General features: G+C 42.8%; 1 protein-coding gene and 1 long non-coding RNA gene across 4 annotated transcripts in view; one reads left to right on the forward strand and one right to left on the reverse strand.

Annotated features, from left to right (window-relative positions):
* Positions 1–11,775, reverse strand: part of ECHDC1 (ethylmalonyl-CoA decarboxylase 1) — a 29,279-nt gene extending 17,504 nt beyond the window's left edge. The window contains exons 1-2 of one of the 3 annotated variants that reach the window (XM_081856238.1): positions 11,461–11,775; positions 1,588–1,809 (exon numbers count right to left, since the gene is read on the reverse strand). In XM_081856238.1, the coding sequence (XP_081712364.1) occupies positions 1,588–1,807 (220 nt within the window). In that variant the 5' untranslated portion in view covers positions 1,808–1,809; positions 11,461–11,775. Of the gene's footprint in view, positions 1–1,587; positions 1,810–6,620; positions 8,027–11,224; positions 11,391–11,460 lie in introns of those variants that run through there. The other 2 variants (XM_081856239.1, XM_081856237.1) reach the window with 2 other exon arrangements.
* Positions 3,827–4,762, forward strand: LOC309338815. The gene is made up of 2 exons (XR_014155059.1): positions 3,827–4,432; positions 4,601–4,762. It is a non-coding gene; the product is annotated as an uncharacterized lncRNA (long non-coding RNA).
* Positions 11,776–27,441: the final 15,666 nt, after the last annotated feature.

Here is a 27,441-nt window from a genome sequence, read left to right on the forward strand (position 1 = left end):
ATATGGTTCTATGATAATGATATACGATTCTATATGAAAAGGCTATACTATCAGCATCTATACTTTCTATTTTTTTAAAACAGAACTATTGTCGACTCTGTCCTGGCTGCACCTCTTTCCTACGCACTTTAGAAAGTGCTAGTGGAAGAGAAGTGCCAAGTGTCCCTCCAGGGGAATGGCTGGGTAGGGGTCACCAAACTTTTTTTAAGCCAATGAGCACATTTGTTATTTTGAGGAAGTGCTGTGGGTGCCAGTCACATGCCGCAGGGCATATAGTCTCACAAAACGATGCTGTGGAGTGTGAGGTAACATGAAATGGCTGCTGGGAGAGCATGATATAATGGCTTACACATCTTTAAAAAACAAACAAACCAGAAAAAGAGACGGGACTAACCACAAAATCATGCTGGCCACCCCCCCCAACCTCCCAGAGGCAAAGAATTATCAGTCACTGCTCTACATGCTCACATGTAGATACTCCTCACACTTCTCTAGTGAATTTTTTTTCTTAGTAAACCTGTGGCTTCACACTTTTAATACCCCCAGATGATTTAATGGATTCTCAATATGGTATATTTATTGATTTGAATCCTTTATTAGTTTATTTATTAGTATCCTATCCAAACTCTTGAAAGAACGTAAGCATGCAGTAGCCAAACGCCAGCCAATGGGAGAATGTATCAGTATTCCAGGGTCTCCACTGTTATAAGTTTCTAGCTGTAATTCACAGTGAGAGGACTTGACCTATGATTTCCTAAATCCTCCACCCCGGTGGTCATATTTCAGTCTCCATGGTCAGCAGTGATTAGCCTAAGGTTACCAGATTTTTTTCCAATGAATCTGGGGACACTTTTCAACTTCAATGGATTTTGTATGGATACTGATTTGTAAATCTGGGAACTGTCCCCAGAAACGGGGACGTCTGGTACCCTTAGACCAGCACACAGGTCTATAGAAAAGTGCTTGTCCAGCTGTTATGCCTTTCTCTGGAACACTGAGGAAGTCAGAGCAACTTCCAGAAGTAATACAAGGCTTTTTTTAAAAAAAATCCATGCTGGCATTCAGTAGCAATTTCTAGATCAGCATATGGTTATTCCACCTACATTTCTATATTGAAAATCCTTATGAATATTGCTTTGGACTTGGAGCCTTAAGAAAAGACCAGGTTATGAATTTAAATAAACCAAGAATTAAGTACATTTGGGCAGATATATAAAACAAAGAGAAAAGAACTGGGGCATCTGGCTTCAGGCTCACTGAACCGTTGTGACAAAAGGCGTTTTCAACATCTAAAGTGTGGTATTACAGAGTCCCTGTGAAGAACACGACCCATTTTAAATCTCTGTGATTGCAAGATAATTCTCATCACATTTGAAGGCAAGTGTTAAGGAGTCATTTCTGCTTTTGCACATACTTAAGAGGAAGCAAACACATACTATTAAATGTATTAATAATTAAGAAAGCATTCACTTATTTGCTATACTAGACACCCAATAGCTATCACTCTCTGGGCATCATACAAAGAGGAGAGAAAATATAAATGTACATAACAAATTGCAAAAACCATCCACAACACATTGCTAATACCTGTAAACGCATTCATAAACCTTGCATTGTTCAATGTCAGTATCCCAATCCCATCATCTTCTTTAGAAAGGTCAACAGATCCACCTGCAAACTGCTGAAGCTTCTTCTTTATTTTCTCCTCCTCAAAGCCATGAGTATGGCTATGGAGAGACATACTCACTTGTGGCAACAATCTGCCATGAGTAATTCGATGAAAACTCTTCCATAGTAAAATGGTCATTTCTGGAAAGGAGCACAGAGGAGAAATCAATCCAGGTTGATGCCTAATTGCATCTTATTTTTCAGACCTATCTAAACAAAATAAAAAAATTCCTTCCAGTAGCACATTAAAGACCAACTAAGTTTGTTATTGGTATGAGCTTTCGTGTGTATGCACACTTCTTCAGATGTTGAAGCTCATGTTTAAACCTCTTTTTAAAAAATGTAAGATATTAATATTTGATTTTTAATAGTGTTCTTAATTTATGGAATGTCTGACATTTTATCTTGCAGGCGCTCAGCAATATAAATGGCCAATTAGCATTTTCATAATGCCTCCTTGATTTCATCCACATGAAACCAACCAAGTGTGTTTTGAAGTTCTCCAGCAATAACTAGGTCAGCCCTTGAAATTTTTGCCATAAGTCTAGTAAAGCATAACCACTAATAGTTCGACACTAACACCAAGAACCCAGTCAGACATCAACATCACTCTCTAGCCACAGTCCCCACCTTCTCTACTAAACTATGGCTACTCAATGGCTTTGCTATATTGAATGCTGGAGAAAAACCAGCAGCAACTTTTATGTTGCTACTGCTACAGATAAACATTCCCCTATAGCTTCCAGTTACTACTATAAGATTAGCAATTTTGATAAAATGGGATTAGTACTCATCTACATCCCGAGTAGGTTCACAAAGTATTCACATGAAAAGCCATGGTGCCTGGGTGATGCCTTTTAAAATATCTATTGGATTTATTCTAAGCAGATACTCCATCTCCAATTTAAATAATGCTAATCTTGTATCACTGTTACTTGATTTATTATTTTAAAGTGCTTTTATTTTATCTCAGTTGCCCTGATAGAAGCTATTGGATACTTTTTCTTTCTCTCTCTCCTTTTTTTAAACTTGGAGGGCCTGTTAGGCATTTCATTAACAAAACAGATGAATACGTCTGAAGGTATATGTTAAAATCAGCATTCTTCCTAGTTATTTCCCCAACAAAATGACTTTCTACCTAACCTAGTTTCACCTGCAACTGCTAAGGTTTTCAAATCCCATTCAGGAAAAGCAAGCCATCAGGAAAAGCAAACCAGAGCCATTCAGGAAAAGCAAACCAGAGCCATCTTTAAAGGATATGAACGATTCAGGCCCAAATATGATCCACAAAGCTACCCTACGATAATTGATTTGTTTCCACAAACAGGAGAATGATTAAGGTACAGTATTTGTAAAGACAACATCTTTCTGTTTCAGAGTTAGGCTCTGAGGCTTCCTGAATTAATAGCTGGCAAAGTTCCCCCATCCCTGCAAGATTCATGAGCCTAAAACACCAAAGTACTGGAAGTTTTCTGCTTTTTATGGTTATTAAGAGAGATTATATTATAACCCAACAAAACCCTTACTTTCCTTTCCCTCTGGTAATAGCTAAGAGGAAAAATCCTCAGCTTTCAGACAAATAAAAACTGGAATGGGCAAAGGTATTTTTTCCCATTCAGTTTTACCTCTGAACAAGACACGCTTCGCCTAACCTAAATGAGAAAAAAGGAGATGAAGATAGCAATCACCACCCAAAATTACATCTGCTCTCTTTATCGTTTTTCCTTTTATCTAACTTAACATATATTTCACTTCCCTAATTTCATCCCATTTCTTTTTCCCCACAGGCATCATTACTTTGAAGTGCTCAATTTTTTGGATGGCAAACCAAGTGCTTTCAAATTTACATAGAATTCATTTGTTCTGTCTCTTTCATGTTCTATCGAGATTTTGGATTTTCTTTAGCCAACTGAAAGCCCACACATCTCTTGGCCTGGTTTGAGAAAAAGTTAGAGGGAAAATATTCCACATGGAGTTTTATGGTTGTTTTTATGATGGTAGTGACTCCCTTGCTAATTAATAAAATTATTTACTTTTGCTGTTATTTATTTTCAAATGAATAATTTCTTTCTTTCTTTCTCTTTCCCAAGAGAGCTGATAACATCAGAACATCTATGTACACCATTTTTTTCAGATGAATGAATACCGTATTTTTCCTTCTATAACACGCAGATTTTTTCTCCTAAAAAGGAAGGGGAAATGTCTGTGTGCGTTATTGAGCGAATGTGTGGTCCCTGGAGCCAAATGGCGCGAGGGGAGGCAAAAAAAAATCAGGCAAAAATCAAATCGCGCGTCTCGGAGAAGGGAAACCTGAAAAGAGGAAGCGGCTGCTTTCCTGCATTCTGCCTCAGGGTCTTACTGCCCACCCACCTCTGTTTCCTTGCTGTGTTTGCTCAAACGGAACAAAGAGCAGGGAAAGCCCCTCCCCTCCAGGCAAGCAGAGGGGAAAGCAGAGTGTCCTCTCTGTGCTCCGGTGCTGCTGAAAACATGCAGGAGGGAGAGAGAGAGAGAGAGAGAGAGAGAGCTGGCTGGCTTGGGTGGGTAGGTGAGGGAAAACTTTTGCCTTCCTTTCCTCCCTCCCGTTATACCCCTCTCCTGCATTCTTAGCCAGTTGCTTCTCTGCACACCCCTCTCGTGCTCCTTGTCTGTTCTGTGTTTTTCCTTCCCTCCCCACTTAAAATGTGGTTAAAAAGCATGGATCCACATGGATCCTCAGGATCTTTGCATTGGGTCACCCCAAATTCACCATCAGATCACATAGCATGTCCATGGCTACAGCCTGCCCCCCCAAAATCACGCACCCACTGTTGCCTGGGGCTGCAATGGTGCAAAAACGTGGTTAAAAAGCATGGATCTACATGGATCCTCAGGATCTTTGCATTCGGTCACCCCAAATTCACCATCAGATCACATAGCATGTCCATGGCTACAGCCTGCCCCCCAAAAATCACACACCCACTGTTGCCTGGGGCTGCAATGGTGCAAAAACGTGGTTACAAAACATGGATCCACATGGATCCTCAGGATCTTTGCATTGGGTCAGCCCAAATTCACCATCAGAGCACATAGCATGTCCATGGCTACAGCCTGCCCCCCCCCCCCAAATCACGCACCCACTGTTGCCTGGGGCTACAATGGTGCAAAAACATGGTTACAAAACATGGATCCACAGGGATTCTCAGGATTTTTGCATTGGGTCACCCCAAATTCACCATCAGATCACATGTCTGTGGCCACAGCATGAAGCACAAAAATGATACATCCACTGTTTCATTCAGAATGTTTTTCCCCTTGTTTTCCTCCTCTAAAAACGATGTGCGTGTTATGGTCAGGTGCGTGTTATAGAGCGAAAAATACGGTATTTACTTTTTACCCAAACACTTATTTTGAGTATTTATAAATTGTCTCTATATTTTTAAAAGAATCCAACATGGTTCACAGCACACATTTTTAACAGCCAGATACAAAACCCCCACATTTGCTTCCCTACCCACATAAATTCATCTGAAAATGAATAATAATCTCCCTTCTCTCCAGAACTATAATCCTAGCTAAAAATAAATATTGAGTTCATTTGAAGGACAGGTGACAACCAAATTTTTTAAAACAAACAAACACACAAAATATCTTATTTAGAATTCAATCAAATATAAATCAAAAGCTATAAACCACAATGGAGATTTATTAATTATTTATTTCATTTATTATCCACCCATAAGCCTAAGGTACCAAGGTAGGGCACAACCATTTAAAATACAGCATTAAAAACAGTTTAAACTATATGACAATCACCAGAATAGGGTGGGTCCTAAAAATACGCATCTCAAGTGTCAAAGGGTAGGGTAAAGAGGTGCATATTCAGCATTCAGTGTAAACTGTACAGTGAAGGTGTCAGGCACGTTCTGCGAAGAGGGGGTTCCACAGCTTATGGGTTGCCACAGAGAAGCCCCTGTCCTGGGCTGCTCCCCCCCCCCAAAAAAAATAAAAATTCTGGGGCAGCAGAACTACCAAGAGGGTGCCCTCTGCTGATCTTAACAGGTGAGAGGGTCTGTAGGTAAGAAGGCTGTCTTTCATATATTTTGGGCCTACCACATTTAGGGCTTTAAACACCAACATGTGCACCTTGGATTGGGCCCCAAAACGAACCAACAAACAATGCAGCTGTTCTAAAAGGAGGTTTACTGTTACATGCCACCCTGATTTCCAAGCGGTGAGAGATGCCAGGGGTTCCAGCGGTTACTCAGGGTTTGGTATCCTTGGAATATTTATTTACACATAAATACAACCTGGGCAGAGGTTGGAGGGTTTCACAGAATTAACACCCCAACAGATCTTGCTTCTCCACTCTGTTACCAGGAGATCCCCAAAGTCCAGCGCAGAGCTAAACATGTCTCGCTGTCCTCAGCTTTATAACACCCTTCTCGCTCTTTTGCTCCTACACAATTCTCTACAATGTAGCAGCTCTACCTTCCTGCCGATTTGGTTGCTGCTGACAGCTCATCCCTCTGAAGTGCATATCAAGGCACTAGAAGTAGCCATCTGGTCTCTGTGTACAAAGGACTCGCTGGACCGGTTTCTTATATTTGCATCATATAGCTTAATCTTCACCCCCCTAAAGTCAGCAAAACTGAAAGGTCTCAGCTGATTTTCAAGAGTTGTTCTGGCTAAGCCTTTGGTGTATTTTCAAATGTTGTTTTGAAATAGTAAATGTGTTGGCTCTTTAACCCTGTCTGTATGTGGCCACTACACAGGATCATGGAAGCCCAAGAACTGAAGTCTCATAAATGTAACCAATGCTGAGGACTCAAAGTGCAATTTTTCTAGAAAAAGAGGTGCCGGAACTCAGCATGAACCCTTGTTCTCTTAGAGTGGTGCCCACCTGAGAGGTGCCAGAACCCAGTTTTTAAAGAACACATGATCAAATCATCTGGGAGCTGTTGCCTCGTACTTACTTTGTGCTAGAGCCAGGAAGCAGTTTCTGACTCCACCAGGTGAGCAGCAATGGATGCCCATTTCATAGTTACAGGAGCAGTTTATGGCAAATTGTAAAATGTTTTTATTGTTCTGACTACACAGGCTCACACCAGCAAGATCAGTCACAGAGATTGGCTGTAAAAACCCTCACTATACCCAAACCATTTCCAATTAAAATTCACACAGTCTCACAAAGGTGAAGTAAACCTATATTCCTTCTAATACATCTTTGCTTTGAATGCTCAGCTCCAGACTCGGAGGTTTTGTTACAATCATGTGGTTAAATAGATTTTGTTAAACACAGTTAGAAAAGCCGTGCCTTATATAGACACATGCATGCAGGACATTCATATGTAGCAGCAGGAGTGGGACTGTGCTACTGGCCCAACCCCCAACACTGCGTTCCCTTCATCCTGACTTTCACATGTTGAGTAAAGAGGTCTGAAAGAGAATGGTTGGCACAAGCTCTACACAACTGGGAAGCCCATGCAATCAGAGATGCAATGTTGGGGTGGGGAAAGAAGCATAGCCCTGTTCCTGCTGCTACATTCAAGTGCCCAGGACACAAGTCAGTGTGTGATTAGAGCTACACTGAAGGTCCTTTAGGACGCAAAGTGGGAACATATTGGTCTTTACACCACAGCAGTGACAGAAATCACCAGGCCTCTCTTGTCTTCAATGCTGTTGGATCAGTTCTAATTGACGTTTCCCACACTCATCCCAGTTGAACACGACACTTTAACCACAGGGCATGGTACCAAGCAACTGAAGGATCTATTTAGCATGGTGGCTTCCCTTATGTGAGTTGACTACCTTCACCGACAGAAAGGGATGGAGGAAGGAGAAAGGGAGATTCTCGTGTTCAACGCTTTAGACTAATAAGTGCAGACTGTGACCAATAGCCTGAAGGGTTGGCAGATGCTGAATCAATGCGTCAGGAAACTGGAGGAAATGTGCCAACAGACCCTTAGAAATCCCTTCTGTGCCCACTCTCATATAGCTGCATCATCTCAGGGTGGGATTTTTAAAGGAAAAAGCAGAACCTGGATATAGTGGACATAAGCACAGCAAAAAAAGCAAGAAGCACTCCCCTCCCTTAGTCATGGCGTTCTTTTGTGCTAGAGCCAGGAAGCAGAGAAAACTGAATTGGGCACCTGTCCATGGAATCTACGTTCATGACCTCAGGGGAGAGGAAAAACCCAAGCCAATAATCATACAGCACACTTTTATTTGAAATGGTTTCGACAGACAAATATACATTTGTCACAATTTTGGGAAAATGTGCATCTAAGTATATTTGCTAAATGACATGAGAAACTATGTGTGTTTATTTGTAGGATAAGAAACTGTTGGCAAAGTGGTTCTTTAGGCAGAGGTTGGCCATAAAAAGACTTTTTGCCCTTTGTAAAGTGTCAAGCACACCAATGGGGGTTGATAAATAATAATACAGTGGTACCTTGTGTTACATACGCTTCAGGTTACAGACTCCGCTAACCCAGAAATATTACCTCGGGTTAAGAACTTTGCTTCAGGATGAGAACAGAAATAGTGCAGTGGCAACGCAGCGCCACCAGGAGGCCCCATTAGCTAAAGTGGTGCTTCAGGTTCAGAACAGTTTCAGGTTAAGAATGGACCTCCGGAACGAATTAAGTACTTAACCTGAGGTACCACTGTAATGTTCACAAATTTTAACTGCTTTTTCATTCATTATGATGACGTATCATAAAATCAGAGAATTGGAAAGGGCTATTAGGGTCATCTAGTCCAACCCCTGCAATTCAAGAATCCTGCCCACAGTCATCCCTGGGTCGACTCGAACCATCAACCTTCTGGTTAAGAGCCAGATACACTGACACACTGCACCACTGGAAGGATTTTAATGCTTTTCCAGTTGCTAGGCAGACTTGAGGCACCTACAAATGCAGTGTTAGCAAATTATTATCAAAGCAGCTTTTCTTCATAGGGTTTCTATTTTACAGTGGTACCTCGGGTTAAGTACTTAATTCATTCTGGAGGTCCGTACTTAACCTGAAACTTTTCTTAACCTGAAGCACCACTTTAGCTAATGGGGCCTCCTGCTGCTGCCGCACCGCTGGAGCACGATTTCTGTTCTCATCCTGAAGCAAAGTTCTTAACCTGAAGCACTATTTCTGGGTTAGCGGAGTCTGTAACCTGAAGCGTATGTAACCCGAGGTACCACTGTACATTCAATATTCATTAGGTACTTAGAATGAATGAGAACACAGGAGAAATGACTTTGGAATGGTGGCTTTGAAAATAGTGATGTTCAAGATTTTTAAAACTGTGCAGTATTAACCTTTGATTTTCAAAGGTTTTCATAGAATTGTAGAGTTGGAAGGGATTCCAAGGGTCATCTAGTCCAACCCCCTGCAATGCAGGAATCTCAACTAATGTATCCACGACAGATGACTCTTTAGTGTTTTATACATTTCTCCGATTGAGAGCTTGAAGCTTCTTTTTAAACAAGATTGCAGTAAGGATTTATACCGCACACAACAAATGCCCTACATACCACACAGTGTCTCATCCACCTCTCTAGGTTAGATAGAGTAATAACACATATTAGCCTAAAAAAACCCTCACATTTTTTAAAAAGTTGCATCTCTGGATTTATGGCTCATTCAATGGATGAAAACTTTCCCAAATAGGAAGCAGATATAAACCTTAAGGAAGAGATCTAATCTACTCTGGTTTGAACATAATTTTTGCCTTAGCAGCTGTCATTGTCCATCTCTATGCCCCCACCCTGCATGATATTTACATTTACGGAGGCTTCTCAAACTTCTGTGGGTTAAAATGAGCAAAGACATTCATAGCACAACAAATCTGGAAATAATCAATGCAGTATAGATTAAACTGGTAGTCAGTTTGGTAATAAAATTCCAAATTAGAATTTCTTGCCTGGCACTGATTTAGAATTCTGTGCACACTCTACACTGACATTTCACTGTCAAATCTTTGTACATTAAGCTTTAGGAAGAGAGACTGTGCAACAGCCTCAGGATATGCTTGAAGAAAACCATTTTTTGTACCATCAACTCTAATTGCCTTTAAACTAATGGAAAAGAGCAAAAATAGTTAAGAGACCATTAAAAGGGGGAAAACTAGAAAGTTTATACTGCAATCCTTAGAAGTTCCATAGCACATTTAGGCAGATAAATACCATTTTTTCTTCATTTTAAACACGAAATATCTTACAACCTCTTATTTCTCCTTATTGTCTATTATTCAGGTATATCCCAACTTAACAGGACAGACTCAAAAAGCAGCAAAGGGGATCTCTCTCTCCATCACACACAGTATACTCTGTCCAGGCCACCAAGAGTTCAAGGACACATTAATTTAAGGGATAAACATTTGGAGAGAGGAGGTGTGGTAGACAATGGGGTGTGACCCAGGAAGAGACCCAAGGGGGAGACAGAGAGGCTCGGAGGGTTATGTTTGGTCACTGGGCATGAGGTTAGATACAGAAATATACCGAGCCAGACCATTCATCCATCCACACTGGACTGGTGGGAAGCTTCTAAGGTTCTTAGGTAAGAGACATTCTCAGCCCTACCTTGGAGATGCCAGGGGGTGAACATGGGACATTCTGTGTGCAAAGCAGTGTTCTACTGCTGAGCCATGCCACTTTCCCAAGAAGATTCCCCATTCTTGCTCAAAAGAGTTTCAAAAGTCATCTAATTCAATCATTGGGCAAAACTCATCCATCACGCCTGTACCAATCACTCCACCTAATCCAGATTGCAGTATATTAGACAGAGCACTTTCTGCCCTAAGCATGTTTCCTTGGTTGTTAAGTCCTACCAGATTCAATATGGGTAACTCTGAAATAAGTACACTTATGGTCACAGCCAGTATTTCAGAATCTTATAACTCCTTCAGATTCCGAAATTACATCAAACCCTTTGAGATTTTGGTCATGACACCATAAAAAGAACAAGCCCAAGAACTGTCAGAGGCAGCAGGACTCTTCCTTCCATAAAACATGGAAATAAAAAAGTATGTAAGGAGATGATTGTATCATCCCCTGCAGCATATTAAGAGCTTAATTTGAGCCAAGGTTAATGCCTAGATTCCTCTTAGAAGAGATAAAACACATTTCCCTGCCAAACTAATTCTCAATGCATGTGGTAGTTGCACAAACCTGCCACACAATAAACATTTATGCAGAATTTTGTAATGTGTCAAGCTGCCAGAAGGAATCACGACCAAGCTGTACTCCGTTTTGGGGGTGGGGGTAAATGCTATTCCAGCTAACACTGGTCTCCAGCAGGTGGGGCGGGACCCACATGGTTGCATTCCAGGATGGGTCGCAACAGCTGCGCTACCACCGTGCAAATACAGGGCAAGAGAAAATCAAAAGGCGCCCTCACGCCCCCATTTAGATTTTAGATTAGAAGTGGGTCCTACGTCTGAAAGCACCCCAGACTAGAGTCCCACGCATCCTCCTTTCCCAACCAGGCACGGTTTATTTACTTATGTAACCATCACGCGTTAATACAAAGGGGGAGACAGGAAAAAGAAAGCCAACCTTAACAGAAAGCAGCAACTTAATTACAGGAAAAAGGGAAAGAAGCCAACAATTAGCGTTCATAATTCTCGAAGGGGGAATCGAAAGCTCATTTCCCCAGAGTCTGGCGTTAGGGTTCTTGCAACTAAGGGTTATGTATTTGCAGAGACTAGTCCACAGCAGCAGCAGCAGCAGCAGGAGGAGGAGGAGGAGGAGGAGGAGGGAGAGGTCTGGGCTGCCGCATTCGCGTCCTTAGGCGAACGTGCCTCGCCAGGATCACTAACCTGCAGTCCGCCAGCAGGAAGCGCCGCAGCGAGAAGGGACGCTTCGTGTGACCGCGAAAGGGTTCCGCCAGGAAACCACCCCTCCCTCCACAGAGGTTCCGTGGAACGGGGCGGCGCAATGGTAGAGCTTATTTGTTACATAGGGATCTAAGGAAAACTCCTCGCAAGCCTGCGGTGAACGGGGTCGGGACCGGCTGTTTTCAACCCTCAGTTTCTCAAGCTAAAGGGTTCAACGGAGTGGCTTCTCCGGTGCTGCTGCTCGTCAGCAACAGATCGGTGCTTAGAAGCACGCAGCTGCGTTTCCCGTGGAGCAATTGCAGGCATGGTCGCACGCGGGCACGCGCCCCCCCCTGTGGCTTCGCCTTGCACACGCATCCAGAGCCGCAATAGCCCGCTGCTTTCATTTCTTCTGCCTTTTGCAGAGTCGGACCGTTGACCCTTCTAGGCTCCAGTGCCGGATTTTCGTAAAAGCTAAACAAGCTATAGCTTAGGCTATAGCTTGTTTAGCTTCGTAAAATCTAAACAAGCTATAGCTATTTGTTTGGGGGTCCCAAACAAATTTAAAGGAAAAAAAGACCTGGATGTACATTTCCAAAATATAAGATATAAAATAAAATAAAATAAAACCTACATACAGCAACAGTGTTTTGTGTTGTGTAGGCTCCTATGATGTAAGTACAGTGGTACCTTGGGTTACATACACTTCAGGTTACATACGCTTCAGGTTACAGACTCCACTAACCCAGAAATAGTGCTTCAGGTTAAGAACTTTGCTTCAGGATAAGAACAGAAATCGGGCTCCGGCGGCGCAGCGGCAGCAGGAGGCCCCATTAGCTAAAGTGGTGCTTCAGGTTAAGAACAGTTTCAGGTTAAGAACGGACCTCTGGAACGAATTAAGTACTTAACCCGAGGTACCACTGTATTGGGCCCAGTGGCATAGCGTGGGGGGTGCAGGGGGGGCCGGCCGCACCGGGCGCAACATCTGGGGGTTAGGGTTAGGGGGCGCAAATCCATGGGTTAGGGGGCGCAAATTACTTGCCTTGCCCCGGGTGCTGACAACCCACGCTACGCCACTGATTGGGCCCCACCTGCTAGCCTGCTCTCTAAAATATCACTGGTTTGCTCATTTCTATATATAGGGTGCCTACATTCTGCATGTGCGAATGGCTTTAGCTACCTACAGTATTAGGTCCATAAATTACCATAAAGCATATATTCAATACAAAAAACAGTGACAAAAACATTCTCCTGGTCTAACTGGGAGCAGGTTCTTGCTTTGCTGCCTGAGAGCTGCAGAACTGCATGTGCTTTCCAAAGGTATAGCTTCCTAGGTGGAGATCGTCACAAAATTCAAGCTAGGACCATAGTAGTCTGGACAGCAGGAACTGACCAAGCATCACCACTGATACTGCTCATTAAATGGCCAGGGAAGTATGAGAATGTAAGCCTCCTTCAGATGACCTATTTATTGAGCATTTCTCCTGACTGACGTTCTGAAAACTGATGCAGAGGTTAGATTAGATCTCGTCTTTCTTTATAATTCGTTCCTATTCATTTGGAATGAGCGTTTCACACAAGGAGCATTCATCCTGCATTGTTTTGCAGGGTGTTTATCTGTCTTCCTGTTAATCATTAATTCAGCCCACCATTTTTAATGCATTTCCCTGCCACTTCCCCAACTGCCAAAAATCATTTTTTTAAAAGTGGATGTGTTGTGCAAGGCAAGTGGATGTGTTGTGCAAGGGCAACAGAGCACATGAATCCACTTTGGTTGTGCAAACCTACATTTCCCCGTTTGTGCTTGGATTCCTCCTGCAAAATACTGACAGTGTGGAGGTGACCTGACTGCCATCACAACCAGGCAGTATTTTACTGATGCATCCAGTAAAATTGTGTTCTCAGCCAAACAGCCGATGTTGTGGTTTGAAAAGCCAATAAACTCCTAATTCTGCTCTAGCTTGACTTTTTTCAAGGGGCACTAGTTAAATCACAACAGAGAAAAGAATCCTTGTGTATAATCTGCTGCACAGGATAAAATAAGACCCATTTGAAAATTTGTAACACACACACACACACACACAGAGAGAGAGAGAGAGAGAGAGAGAGAGAGAGAGAGAGAGAGAAGAATGGTGGATGACTAACCAAAGAGTATTGCTCCTGAAACAAGAGCTGGTCTTTTGAAAGTGCCAACATTGGGGAAATTCAGATAGCGAGAACTTGGTAAGCATCCATGCTGTTTACTGTTTAATGATTCTGTTCTTTCACACCCATTTTAATGGGGTGAAAGGATTATAAAAGTAAAGGGACCCCTGACCATTAGGTCCAGTCGTGGCCAACTCTGGGGTTGCGGCGCTCATCTCGCTTTACTGGCCAAGGGAGCTGGCATACAGCTTCTGGGTCATGTGGCCAGCATGACTAAGCCGCTTCTGGCAAACCAGAGCAGTGCATGGGAACACCGTTTACCTTCCCGCGAGAGCGGTACCTATTTATCTACTTGCACTTTGACGTGCTTTTGAACTGCTAGGTTGGCAGGAGCAGGGACCGAGCAACGGGAGCTCACCCTGTTGCGGGGATTCAAACCGCTGACCTTCTGATGGGCAAGTCCTTGGCTCTGTGGTTTAACCCACAGTGCCACCCACGAAAGGATCATATTATGGGATTAATCTAAGTGCTTGTGAAATCCACGCAGGTGTTCCAAGCACAAGAAAAAGAAATCCATACCTATTATATACAAGAAGGCTAACAGTGTCAGCTAAGGAAATGTTAATATTACACTAGCTGTATGGAGGGTCTGTCATATACCAACACATTTCATAATCGTAGACTGCTGTAAATTGGTGTAGTGTTTCTCTAGGTAGTATGCTGTCACCTAGCAGCAAAACAGGGAATAGCATGTTTGATATCACCAGATAGGTACTGTATAAGGAGGGCCTTTTACCAGCTTTATATTTTATTTCATAAAATTTATATACTGCTTGATTTAAAAAAACTAAAACCCTCAAAGCAGGTTACCAAATGAATAAAACAATAAGATTATTAGTAAAATTAATTAAAAATTAAACCAATAAGCTAAAAACACTGGCATTCTAGATATCTGGGTCTAAGCAAACATGTTTTTAGCCAAAAAGAGTACAGTGAAGATGCCATATCTGAATCGGGATCACTTGGTCACTGTAGTCCATCTATCCGTTACCTCAAGACTGGATTGCTGTGATGTGCTCTGTGTGGGGCTGCCCTTGAGCCTGGTCCAGAGGCTGCAGCTGGTAGAAAATGCTGACAGCATGGTACTCCTCTGCTAAAGCATCTGCACTGGCTGCCCATATGCTTACTGGGCCAGGATCAAGGTTCTTGGGTTGATATACAAAGCCCTGAACAACTTGGGCTCAGGATAACTTAAGGACCACCTCAAACCTTATGGTCCATCTTGATCACTGAGATCTTCCAGAGGAGTGATGTTAGTTGGTCCCCATGGCCTCAACTAGAAAATGGCATTACCACTCTTCTAGCAGAGATGTAGCAGTTGTCCTCTCTTTTTATTTTCTGGTGTCTTTTGAAAATCCTCTTGAGCTTACAGCTGTTTAATTTTTGATTAGTCAGTCACCATAATGATTATCTGTATTTTTTTAAAAAAATGAATGTTTTCTTTTTTAATTGTATAATATACCACCTTGATATTTTATGATACGGTGGTATAGAAATACTTTTATAAATATGAATACTAAATATGTTGAATAATCATATTGGGTATCTGCAAAATTTGAAATGGAAGCATTTTAGTGTGCTTCAAGTACAACAGCTCTTGAACATACATGTCTCCTTCCCCCAAGGAAATAAACAGTACTGTACTGCTCAAACTTCAGATGATGCTCCCTTAAACTTTTGAACTCAGAAATTTTATATCAAAATGCAGGACAAGATAAATCTTGGGCTAGGCTGAGTTGCTTATTTTCCAGGTGAAAATTACCTACGAAACCTTGTGATGCCAATTCTCAAAGCCATTTCCTGATTCACTGACTATTCATTGTTATGTAAATAGAGACTTGATGACACCCACCACTGGGTAGGACAAAGTCCACACTCCACTCTCAGTTCTCTTGCATACAAGCTGAACATGAAGCTGTATGGCAATTAGGGCTGCTAACTTTTCACAAGTCCAATATACCTGTATGGAATATAGGTGATCATTTCCATTTGCATGCTTGGGAAAAGTGATATAATTTTGCACATCAGTCAATTGTTACATGCACAAGAACAGACCATAGCACCTTTTATTTTAAATGTGCAGCACTACTGTTTTGCAATATCACAATCACAAAAAAAAGGCTAAGCTCATATGTACAGTAATCATGAATAGGACTGACACACGCAGACTTACATGTGGCAGCTGTCAATCAGAAGTCCTGCAGCCATTAGGGGAAACAACACTTGTGGAATTTAGTATGGTGATTACTACAGCACCGTCAATGTGAATGACACTTCCAGGGTGCACGAGGATAGATCTCTGCCCCTAGAAGCTTACAGTCTATAATTCACATGGCTGTGTGGGGCAGCAGAGGGAAATGGAGTCTTCATTTGGGGAAAGGGGATTCCTGAGTTATTCCACTTACAGTAGAGCACTAGGATGACTAGGTTGTGCCAAAGTTTCCTTCGAAAAGCTGAGTTTTGAGGCAGAAACTAAAGGAAGGTCTGTGAATCAGGAGTGAAGCAGTTTCGGGCATGAAGGGCAACAAGGGAAAGAGGCAGAAGGGGTACGAAACCTTTGGACAGTGGCGGGTGCTAGAGCTTGAGAAGCAAAAGCCACAGGTGGGGATGTCGTGGTGTAGGAAGAGCAGAGAGAGAAAAGAGGACAAGCTAAGCTCTGGAGGACCAAAGCTCAGTGGTAGAATATCTGACTTTCCTGCAGAAGGTTCCAGGTTCTTTCCCTGATGACATCTCCAGGAAGGAGTGGGAATGTTTTTTTCTGAGACCTTGGAGAGCTCCTGTCAGTCAGTGTAGATGGCACAGAACAGTGCGGACCAAGTGCCTGACTTGGTTTGAGGCAGCTTCTTATCTTTATTCACATGTCTTCACATCTGTGAAAGGTACAAAGTCTTTGGGAGGGGGTTTGTTTGGCAGACCCAAATGTGCACAGACATTCCTAAAAGTGTGGTTTTCTTTCTCGTTGGTACACCGCCTCCAAAAAAAACCGAGTGGGACCCCTTCACACTGAGAATTCCACACTGTTCTTCAGGAAATGTAGAGTTAACTCAAAGCCAGCAGGCCCCTTTGTTTTCTGTTTTTACATTCAAATGCTCTTGGGAAACGGGCTTCAAATCCCACAAGGCTGCTCCAATTCTCATTTTTGTTTCCATAAATTAAATGTATGCTTTCAAACAAAACCTGCTAAGAATAGCAGGTGGGCTGCTTTTCTGTCTCCATGTGCAGCATTTCCACATATGATGTTACTAAGAGGTACAAAACAGAAGCATCTTTTAAAAAAAGAAAGACCCCCCCCCCAAAAAATAAGAAAACAAACAGCAATAAAATGCCAGCGCTGAAGGCAATTCACATACAGAGCAATCTTTTGAAGGCTTCCAGCTTTGACACAAATAGAAATTACAGAGTATACAATTCATGTATCCATACTACTATTAACTTGTTGAGAGATATCCCCTCCATAGCATGGTGTGGGTCACTGGGACCTGATGGGGGTGTTATTTCTGTATATACGTAGCTGGAGTGTGGCAACAATACAGTGTCAAACCTACCATATTTAGCCACACCTCTTATTACACTATGATGAGTCAAGTGTTCTGAGAGAGCTACTTCCTGTTAGAATTAATGCTCCATGATTGCAGTCATGGGATTGTTGTCTTTCACATGACAGTATATGTTTTGACTCCACAGAGTGGGAAGTGACGGAGACAGGATGTTTGTGTTACTGTGTTCCGTGAAGTGTGATTATTGTCCTTTGTTCTTTTTCTCTTTGCTGTTTGATGCTAGAGAGAGAGGGAGCCATGTTGCAGTGCTCCGCGTCTGTTTATATGTAAATAAAGTAGATTAGGCAAAATGCTGAGTTGCTGAGGTCTGTTACGCAACTGCGCAAACTCTGCGGATCCCTAAGTGCGCCAATGTTGGGTGGCATCGGTCACTGTGATGTTTGGGCTGAAGAAAGCTTTTGAAGCTCCCAAACCATCGACCAGGAGGGAGAGAACATGCCAGTCGGGCATGTGTCTCTACCAGGGTCCTACTCAAGTGTAGGCTAAGCTCCTGACACTTCTCAGTGTGGTGTAGTGGTTAAGAGCGATAGACTTGTAATCTGGGGAACCGGGTTCGCGTCTCCACTCCTCCACATGCAGCTGCTGGGTGACCTTGGGCCAGTCACACTTCTTTGAAGTCTCTCAGCCCCACTCACCTCACAGAGTGTTTGTTGTGGGGGAGGAAGGGAAAGGAGAATGTTAGCTGCTTTGAGACTCCTTAGGGTAGTGATAAAGCGGGATATCAAATCCAAACTCTTCTTCTTCTTCCCACTTTTTGGCCCACCACTCCTCTTGGGGGGGGGGCTTCTGCTGCCCTTCACCATCTGGCCACCTCAGCCCGAACAGCTGACAATAGTGACACAAGTTCTTTTTGATGAATCAAGGTGTTCTCTTCTGCAAATTAGCATCTATGTGAACCTCTTTCCCCATCCTGGTGCCCTCCAGACGTTAGATGCTACAACTACAACCACCCACCTTTAGCCAACAGAGGTGGATGGGGCTGATGGAAGTTGTAGTCCAAAGGAGGGCACCTGGTTGGGACCTTTCAATCCTACATGTCTGCAGTTGCTCCGCTGCAAAGGATCAGGTACTTAGGCTTCTGCCAAAATAGCTATCTCTGTAGTAGAAGAAATAACATTTGAATCATCTATGCTCTTGCATGTTCTCTGCTCATTTCTGTCCTATGCAACAGCTATGAGTTATCGTGCAAGTGTACATATTAAATGATGATCACTGTTGCTTTCTGTTCCATCTTTCTGTTTAGACTAGGAACTCTTTTTGGGGGTGGGATTCAAATTATCAGTTTCATTCTAGATGGCAATATTTAGGGAAATTGTCTTTGTGGAAGTTGTTTCTGGAAGAGACATTATCTACCTTCTGATTCCCATGCTATGTACACATTCATGTGTACACATTCATGTTTTGTTGTTTCCCATAAGGTCACTAGGTGGCACATAGCTCTTGAACAGTGTATTTGGAAGCAAAGCCTGACGATGCCAGATCACTGTGAGTTCATTCACTATATACTTTAACAGTACTGATCATTTACTGTATTAGTTTGTAGGCACGTTTAACAACTTCCTTGAAAAAAGCCCACACAGGTAAGATAGGACACAGCTGCATTATTTCATCACAATGGGATAATAAAAAGAAACACTCTTTTAGTGCTCTCTCTGCTAAATCCATTTCCTATTTCTCTCTTTCCCTAAATTATCTTTGTTCCTTAATGGAAAATGTACTTTTCACAAGAGGGGGAGAGACTGTGGAATAAAAAATAGGGGTCTTTTTAATTTCTTTGACTGTGTTCAGATATTTTCAGTATATGAAGGAGCCTTGGGCATGTGCACTCCTTTCTTCCCTGTCATCGTCATTGCAGCCATGATAAGGAAATGGGAAGCATTTGCTTCTTTCTTCAACTAACCACAATGTGACCTTTTTTCAAAACTGAAGCACATAGTTTTTCAACAGAGAGACAAAATGCCTTTTTATTAAATACAGAATAAAACAAAATCATTGCAGAAAACAGGTAAGAAATGTCAGGTCTTCCCTGACAAGAAATATCAAGGCAAAGGAAAAAAGGGGTAATACATTCCACATGTGACATCAGGTGTGAGGCAGATATAGACATGTCTGCAAAGGAAAAATCAAAGTCCTTCAGTGCATTCCTAGTTATTTCTTTAAAAGTCCTGCTAGCATTGGCCATGCTATGGCGTTCCTGATCAACAACTCCATAGTGCAGTTGGCCAGAGCTAATTCTTTTTAAAAATAAAATATTACCATGACAAACAACTCAAAAAGTGCAGTGGAGGGTATTACGGTTAAGTATATTTGTTTAATTGACACGGAAATGAGGAATGGCTATTGCTGAAAGGCTTTAACTGGAAAATTCCACTAAAGCTAAAGAATTGGTTTCTGTGCTTTAACTGGTTGATAATTAACTGTTGTTATTCTCTACTAGCATGAGTGTTTAACCTTAGATCAGGTATTTTGTTGCAAATCTCCATTTTGAAAGGGATTTGCCTTTAGTCTCTTTTCTCAGGCTCTATGAGAATAAGATGCCTCTCCAGGACCTGCATACCTTAACGGGCTGGAATGCAGGCTAATGGAGCCTGTGAAAGACAGGATTCAGGGCACAGTCCTTCAATGGCTGCGCTCGTTTCTCTCTGGTCGGGGACAGAGGGTGGCGCTTGGGGGGGAATTGTCATCGCGCCACTCCTTGGTGTGTGGAGTGCCTCAGGGTGCAATTCTCTCCCCGATGCTTTTTAACATCTTTATGCGCCCCCTTGCCCAGATTATACGGAGTTTTGGGCTGGGTTGCCATCAATATGCTGATGACACCCAACTCTATCTGTTGATGGGATGGCCATCCTGACTCGGCCCCAGACACACTGACCAGATGTTTGGAAGCTGTGGCTGGATGGTTACGTGGGAGCCGGTTGAAGCTAAATCCTTCGAAGACAGAGGTCCTGTGGCTGGGACGGGACGATATGGGATTGGGGGGGGCAACTCCCATCTCTTGCGGGGGTGCAATTAGTGCAGGCACCGTCCGTTAAGAGTTTGGGTGTAATCTTCGACACCTCCCTTTCCATGGAGGCGCAGATTGCAGCTATAACAAAGGCGGCATTTTTCCATCTCCGCCAAGCTAAGCAGTTGGCTCCTTACCTCTCTCGCCCTGACCTAGCCACTGTGATCCACGCGACGGTCACCTCCAGACTGGATTATTGTAACTCGCTCTACGTGGGGCTGCCCTTGAGAATGACCCAGAAACTCCAGTGGGTGCAGAATGCTGCAGCGAGACTCCTTATGGGGTCCTCGCTGCAAGATCACATTCACCCGGTGCTATACCAGCTACACTGGCTCCCGGTGGAGTACAGGATCAGGTTTAAGGTGCTGGTTTTAACCTTTAAAGCCCTATTCGGCCTAGGACCCTCGTACCTACGGGACCGCCTCTCCTGGTATGTCCCACAGAGAAACTTACGGTCTTCAAATAAAAACATCTTGAAGGTCCCAGGCCACAGAGAGTTTAGGCTGGCCTCAACTAGAGCCAGGGCTTTTTCGGCTGCGGCTCCAACCTAGTGGAACGCTCTGTCACAAGAGAGTAGGGCCCTGCGGGACTTGACATCCTTCCGCAGGGCCTGCAAGACAGAGCTGTTCCACCAGGCCTTTGGCCAGGGCACAGCCTGATTCCCTCCTTCGGCAATCTTCGCAGAGCTCTGGCTCAATGGTTGTCAGTGGTTTAATTTGAATTAATTTTATAAGGAATGATTTTAGAGTGTTGTGTTGTGTTGTACTGTTGTACTGTTTTATTGTTGTTAGCCGCCCTGAGCCCAGCTTCGGCTGGGGAGGGCGGGATATAAATAAAATTTATTATTATTATTATTATTATTATTATTATTATTATTGAGAGAGCTATGTTTATCAGCTCTGATTATAAGTTTATTTCTAAGAAGATGAACCTGTGCAGGACTTGGAATTATTTGGATGCCTCATTTACTGCATTTTGTTCTATTTAGAACATTCTGCAAGTAAAGTTTTGAGTGGGTCTGGACAATGATTCATTCCAAAAGGACCCAGTTTTTATACATCCAGTCTCTTCAAACTGCACAATATTAATATCTGCAATAATTACATAATACTGTATACAAAGCAAATAAACAATAAATAAGTGAAATAAATGGTGGAACACCAATATAAACCAAGACATCCATATTTCCTGTGCTAGCATGGATTGTGAATGTTAAACATCTAAGTCCAAAGCATAGGAAATAAAATCTCACCAGATTACATAAAAGCATTCTGGATCCTCTAGTCTCCTGAACACACTCAATTTACATGTAATCTTTTCTGCCCTAGCCAAAGTCTGTAAGTTCTAGTTAATTCTATCCAGATCTAGTTCTCTGTCTTAAATAATGGTTTCCTATTTGGATGCCATGGAAAACTACTATAAGAAACTAAGATACCTTAAACTGAGCTTAAGAGGGGAAGAGAAAAGGGCAGGGAGAAAGGAGCATCCAGGCACATATATCATATTTAAGGTGACAAACCATGGTTTACTGGACTGGGAATGTTATGTCTGAACTATGCCTAAGGCTGTATTTGCATAGCTTTTCTCACAATTTGGCATATCAGTGCCAGGAAGACAGAGTTTCTTAAAGGAGACTTGCCATGCAAGCCTATTCTGGCCTTGCTGTGACTTCTATTTGCCACACCATGCTCAAGGTGCATGTGGCTTAAAAAAGCGCCACGTAATTGTGCTCCTAAATACATAACACACCCCCTGCAGTTCAAACATTGCTTTGGTTCAGCAGCAAATTTCCTAGCTGAAGCCTGCTCAACCTCTACAGCCAGAAAGACGATGTTTTCAGAAGAGTTTTGCCATTTCAGCATCAGGCACCTGTCCAATTTCATCAGAATTGTGTCTGCTACATTTTAGCACATCCCCCTCCCTCTAATGATTAAACTACATGCCTGCTCTTCATTTCCCAGTGCTGACCCTCTCCAGCTGTACAGCTGCACTGTGTAAGCCGTACCATGGAAGCCCTGAGCTTTCTCTCTCTGGACAGTTATACTAAACATTTATTTCATTTCACAAAGAGGGCAGCTTCTCTGTTCTTCCCATATATAGTCATGTCGGGGAAGAACAGGAGCACTGAGGCATTAGTTACAATGACAGGTTTACAAAGTGAAAGCAGAAGGTAAGTCTTGGAACAGTATAGGGGGAAGCGCCAGAGGAAAACTGCCTTAGTACTTCAGAGGCTTGTCTGAAGCTGGCAAGAAGCTGGCATTCAGCTCTCTGCTCTTGTGATTCCCTTCACGCATTGGCAGCCTGAAGCGGGCACAGCGACAAAAATCAATGAATGAGTAATGGTGCAGCATTCTGTTTTTCAATGTTGAACTCGGCACAAAACAAGGCATGGATTTCAATGAAATATTATGGCCTCAAAGCACAGCTCATTGCTATTGAAAGCTATGGGACTTAGTTATAGTCCAATTGTTAGTTATGGGATTGCAGGGGGCAAGGATCACCTAGAATTCCTGAGTGCCAGGTTTCCCCCACAATTGCTGAAATTAGTAAATGTGGGGTTTGATCAATGGATTTAGCAAGACCTTAAAAAATCCAGCCAGCTTCCTCAGGAACTTGGCATAGAGAGATGCCATCAAAGATCAAGGACCGGTGATTGCAGAGTCATTACCCTGACGAAAGGTGAGACATTCAGCATCAGACAAGAAGGCAGGTTCCATTCCTCCTCTAGCTGTGTGCTAGTTGGCAATAAACAATAGCAGAGTTGGCAGGGGGAGGTTGTCAGGGCAGCAGAGGGTGTGATGTCACCACAGGAAAAAAAGGTGTCCTTTAAAACTGGCTTTTGAGCAAGGGTTTTTGGGAAGAAGAAGGGAGGGGCCAGAAGGCCACGTGATGCTGGCTGGGAGAGGCAGAGAAAGGGGAGCATGGCTGGCTTCTGCTCTGGATCCAAGCTTGCTGAAGCTATGAGAGGAACAACAAGAGATGCATTGGGGGGTGTAATGTTCTGCACTCCCTCCATAAAACTCAGGTGCAAATATGTGTGAATAAACCATATTTATTAAAGACACTCGCTTCCGTTGTGCCTCGTTTTCCCCAAGGGAGCAAACCCTGGGTAAGTGTCAAGGCCCCTGGAAACTCTTGCTACCATTCAGCGGGCATTGGGTTCCACTGGGAGGAAAGATGAGGCAGGCATTTAATAAGTAAGAAACAAGCAGCTCTCCAGGATTTCAGGCAGGAGTCTCTTCTAGCCCTACTGGGAACAGAACCTAGAACCTTCTGTTTGCAAGACAGATGCTCTACCATTGAGCTATGGCCCATCCCCACAGGAAGGGAAAGGGATAGGTAACTACAATGCTTGTTGCAAGTGTATTGCTAATGGATATCAAGTCTCATATTACACACGCAGTAATACCATGTGAAGTAGAAATAGCCTTGATTCCCTTCAACTGTTGGTTAAACAGTCTGCTCTGAAACTAATATTCAATTTATGCAACAGAAGTGTTGCGGATAATAAAGTGATAGACACTGAGGAATTGAGGCTGGCTGACATACCCTCTGCATTTTATTTCTTTGATGCCACTCTTCTGCAGGCAGTGGCGTAGCGTGGGTTGTCAGCACCCGGGGCAAGGCAAGTAATTTGCGACCCCTAACCCGTGGATTTGCGCCCCCTAACCCTAACCCCCAGATGTTGCGCCCGGTGCAGCCGGGCCCCCCCCTGCACCCCCACACTACGCCACTGTCTGCAGGTCTTTCAGCAGGAGGCAGCAAGAGGATGTCACCCTGAAAGGGCCACACACAGAGATCATTTCTACAAATAAGCCAAGAGCAAGGAAAGCAGCAACAGGAGGCAGTGGCTGGGCTAAATCCCTCAGGGAAGGAGGGGCATTTGTCAAGGAGGAAAGTAAGCAGGAAAAGGGTGAAGTAATCTTTTTTGGGCCACTGATTCACATATTTGCTGGGACTGAGGAGAGTTGAGATCCCACACCTGGGGGGACCTGCTTGGAGAAAGCTAATCTTTGGCACCTTTTCCTTTTTCTCAAGGTGATTGCTATTTGTATACACAGAACACATAATCCCACTATCACTTACAATACTTCATACTTCAGAATAGACCACTCTGCCAAGGGCATTTTCTTTATGCGACTGAAATGTCAATGCCTCATAGCAATAAATACTATTATTTATACAGCCCTCTCACACCAGGGAGGCTCCTGTCTTCTTGGCCCTGGGAGGAAAAGGCAGCCCAGCCTTCTAAAGAAGAGGCAAACTCGGGGTCAAAGTATGTATCTCCTCTACCTTTTGCCTATTGAATACAATGAAAAGATGTTCAAAGGCTTTCCTCAGGAGGATTGGTCTAGCTGGCTCCAGCCATTTCTGTTGCATGCAAGGAATAGACCATATGCAAGCCTATCACACACATCCATCAAGATCAATGGGACTTAGGGAGCATTGTGATAAGCAGCTGGATTAGTATCAACCACATGCAGAGACCTCCGTTAGTCAATTGCGCTCTCTCTCTCTCTCTCTCTCTGTGTGTGTGTTAGAAAGAATCCATTCTGAGAGATTGCTCATGAAAATCAGAAGTAGGGTGGTCACTTGCACATTGCATACCCCTCAACTGTCCTGATTTAAGTGGGACATCCCATTTTTGGGCACTATGCTCTCACACATGTCACCTGGCTCCCATGAAATCACAGTCCCAAAAGACGTGCATCCCTGTTTTCCTCTGGGCCTTGTTGGAGGGTATGACATTGTCCAAAAAGGAAAAGAAAAGAGGGCACAGATTTCTGTTTGCATGTGCCAATTTACAAGCAAACTATATTTATGTGCTCTCTGTTTGAAAACATCACAGAGCCTCCAGGCAAAGCTGCAAGAGTTAAATTGCTAGGATGCCTAATGGAGCAGAAGACCGCCTGATCTGCTCTTGTGTCTTTAATACAGCAGATCAATTTGCAGAAATGTATTCATTCCATTTATATCCCACTTTTCCATGTGAAGGCAGCCAATGTAAAGTCTGACACCTAGTGTGCATAGCAACCTGTAGTCCTTTAACTATTCTGGCCCCAAGTCATTTAGGGCTTGAAGGGAAATGTGGGCTATAGTGGGTGAAGGTCTTCATGAAATGGATATAACTATGACCCTGAATATCAAACTACCATTAAAGGGACAGCTAGAGATGCCAGATTAATGGCTGGTAACCTTCTTCTGTTTTAAATTTTTTATTTGTGAGTTTTAGTTATATATATTTCAATAGTTTTACAGCCATTTTAACATTTCAAAACTTGACTGACTTCCTCCTCTTTCTGCGGTTCCTTAAATTTATATTTATCATTTCCTGCATATTCTAAAGTAACTTAACTTACTATTTTATTCACCTACTTTAATTATTTACTCTTATGAAACTGCAGGTTATTATAATACCTGTTTACAATTTATTTGTACATATTCAATAAACCATTTCCATTCTTTTATAAAAAAATGTGTTGTCTTTATTTTGCCATTTTTGCATAGTCCATGAGTTTTGTATCCAATCTTCTTTCATCGGGACTTCTTTCCATTTGGGAGCAAAAAGCATTCTTCCTACTGTAATCACATACATGAATAAATTTATATACTCTTTAGATAGTTCTACCCCTATAATTCCCAGAAGGAAAGCTTCGGGGTTTTGGGGGTTTTTTTTTTTACAAATGTTATTTTAACATCTTTTTCAATCCATTATATATCATTTCCCAGTAAGCTTTAACCTTACTGCAAGACCACCACATATTACAGAAATTACCTTCTTTCTCTTTGCATTTCCAACACTTACTCCAACTGATTTTAAAATCAAGGGCATGTAAAAGCTACTCATGCATTAGCCACAGGAAGGGTTAACATGTGAATCCTGGGAAAAAGTGACAGGCGGGGTGCCACAGGGGGCTGCCCTGGGCCTGTTGTTGTTTTAACCTCTTCATAAATAACATGCATGAAAGTATTGAGGGGGTGCTTATCAAATTTGCAGATAACAGCAAACTGGGAGGGGTAGAAAGTGTCAAAGAAGGCAGAACTGGGACTCAAGGTGACCTTAACGGATTGGAGAACTGGGCCCAAACTAACAAAATGAATTTCAAGAGGGACAAATTTAAGATTATGCACTTAGCTAGGAAGAACCAGCTGCACAAATATAAGATGGGGGACACTAAAATGAACTAGGGGTTCTTAGTAGACCACAAGATTAACATGAGCCAACAGTGTAATGCAGCAGCAGCAGCAAAAAGAAAAAGAAAGAAAAGCTAATCCTATTCTAGGCTGCATCAGCAGAAGTATGGAGGATGGAACAAGCTTGTTTCCTCCTGCTCTGGAGACTAGGACCCGAACCAATGGATTCAATTTACAGGAAAAGGGATTCTGACTAAACAGCAGGAATAACTTTCTGGCAATAAAACCTGTTTGACAATGGAGCAGACTTCCAGGAGAGATGGTGAGCTCCCCTCCCCAGGAGATTTTTAAGCAGAGGTTGCATGGCCATCTGTCATGGATTACCCTTAGGGTTCCTTCTAACTACAATTCTATGCTGTGTGCCATGCACCTTGTCCTCCATCTTTACCCCTGCTGACCTCCCTCAAGGGTAGTGCAGTCCCGCAATGCCAGTACTGAAGTAGGACTCACTACCATATGTTGAATGGGTGCATGTGTATGCCATTTTGCCCTTTGCCCCAGGCAGCAAAATGTCTTGGGCTGGCCTTGCTTGGGAGAATGGCAAAGCGTATAACTAAGGCTTTGCTCATTCCCCAACATTGTGTTTGGTTCACGTGTATGTCTCGCTACAGGAAAAGGCTGACACCACATTAGATGGTAGCATATGTGTGCACAGTAGTTTATTTACAATTATCTCCCATTCCGTCATGCTTTTATTTTTAATGTGGGACTGTAACCTAGATGGCTCTTTCAACATTGCTGGCATAATTCAGGAAAGACCTACCAACTTGGGCTGGCTCATGAGGTGAGTTAATTTTAAGTTTCAATAACCTTGGCAGCACAACTATTAAGTAAACAAGGCTATTTCTGAGCCAATGAAATGTGTTCATTAAAGAGAACTAAACATATACAGTCTGCATGAGTTAGCTACTATCTCTGACCTTCACACTTCAATGTCAGCCTTTCCCTGTTATCACAGTTTCCCTCTAATATTTTGTGTCATCTTAACCAGTGCTTTTTTTCTAAAAAAAAATGTTTAGGGGT

This window comes from Podarcis erhardii (genome assembly GCF_964252035.2).
Source record: "Podarcis erhardii genome assembly, chromosome: 3".
Taxonomy (NCBI): domain Eukaryota; kingdom Metazoa; phylum Chordata; class Lepidosauria; order Squamata; family Lacertidae; genus Podarcis; species Podarcis erhardii.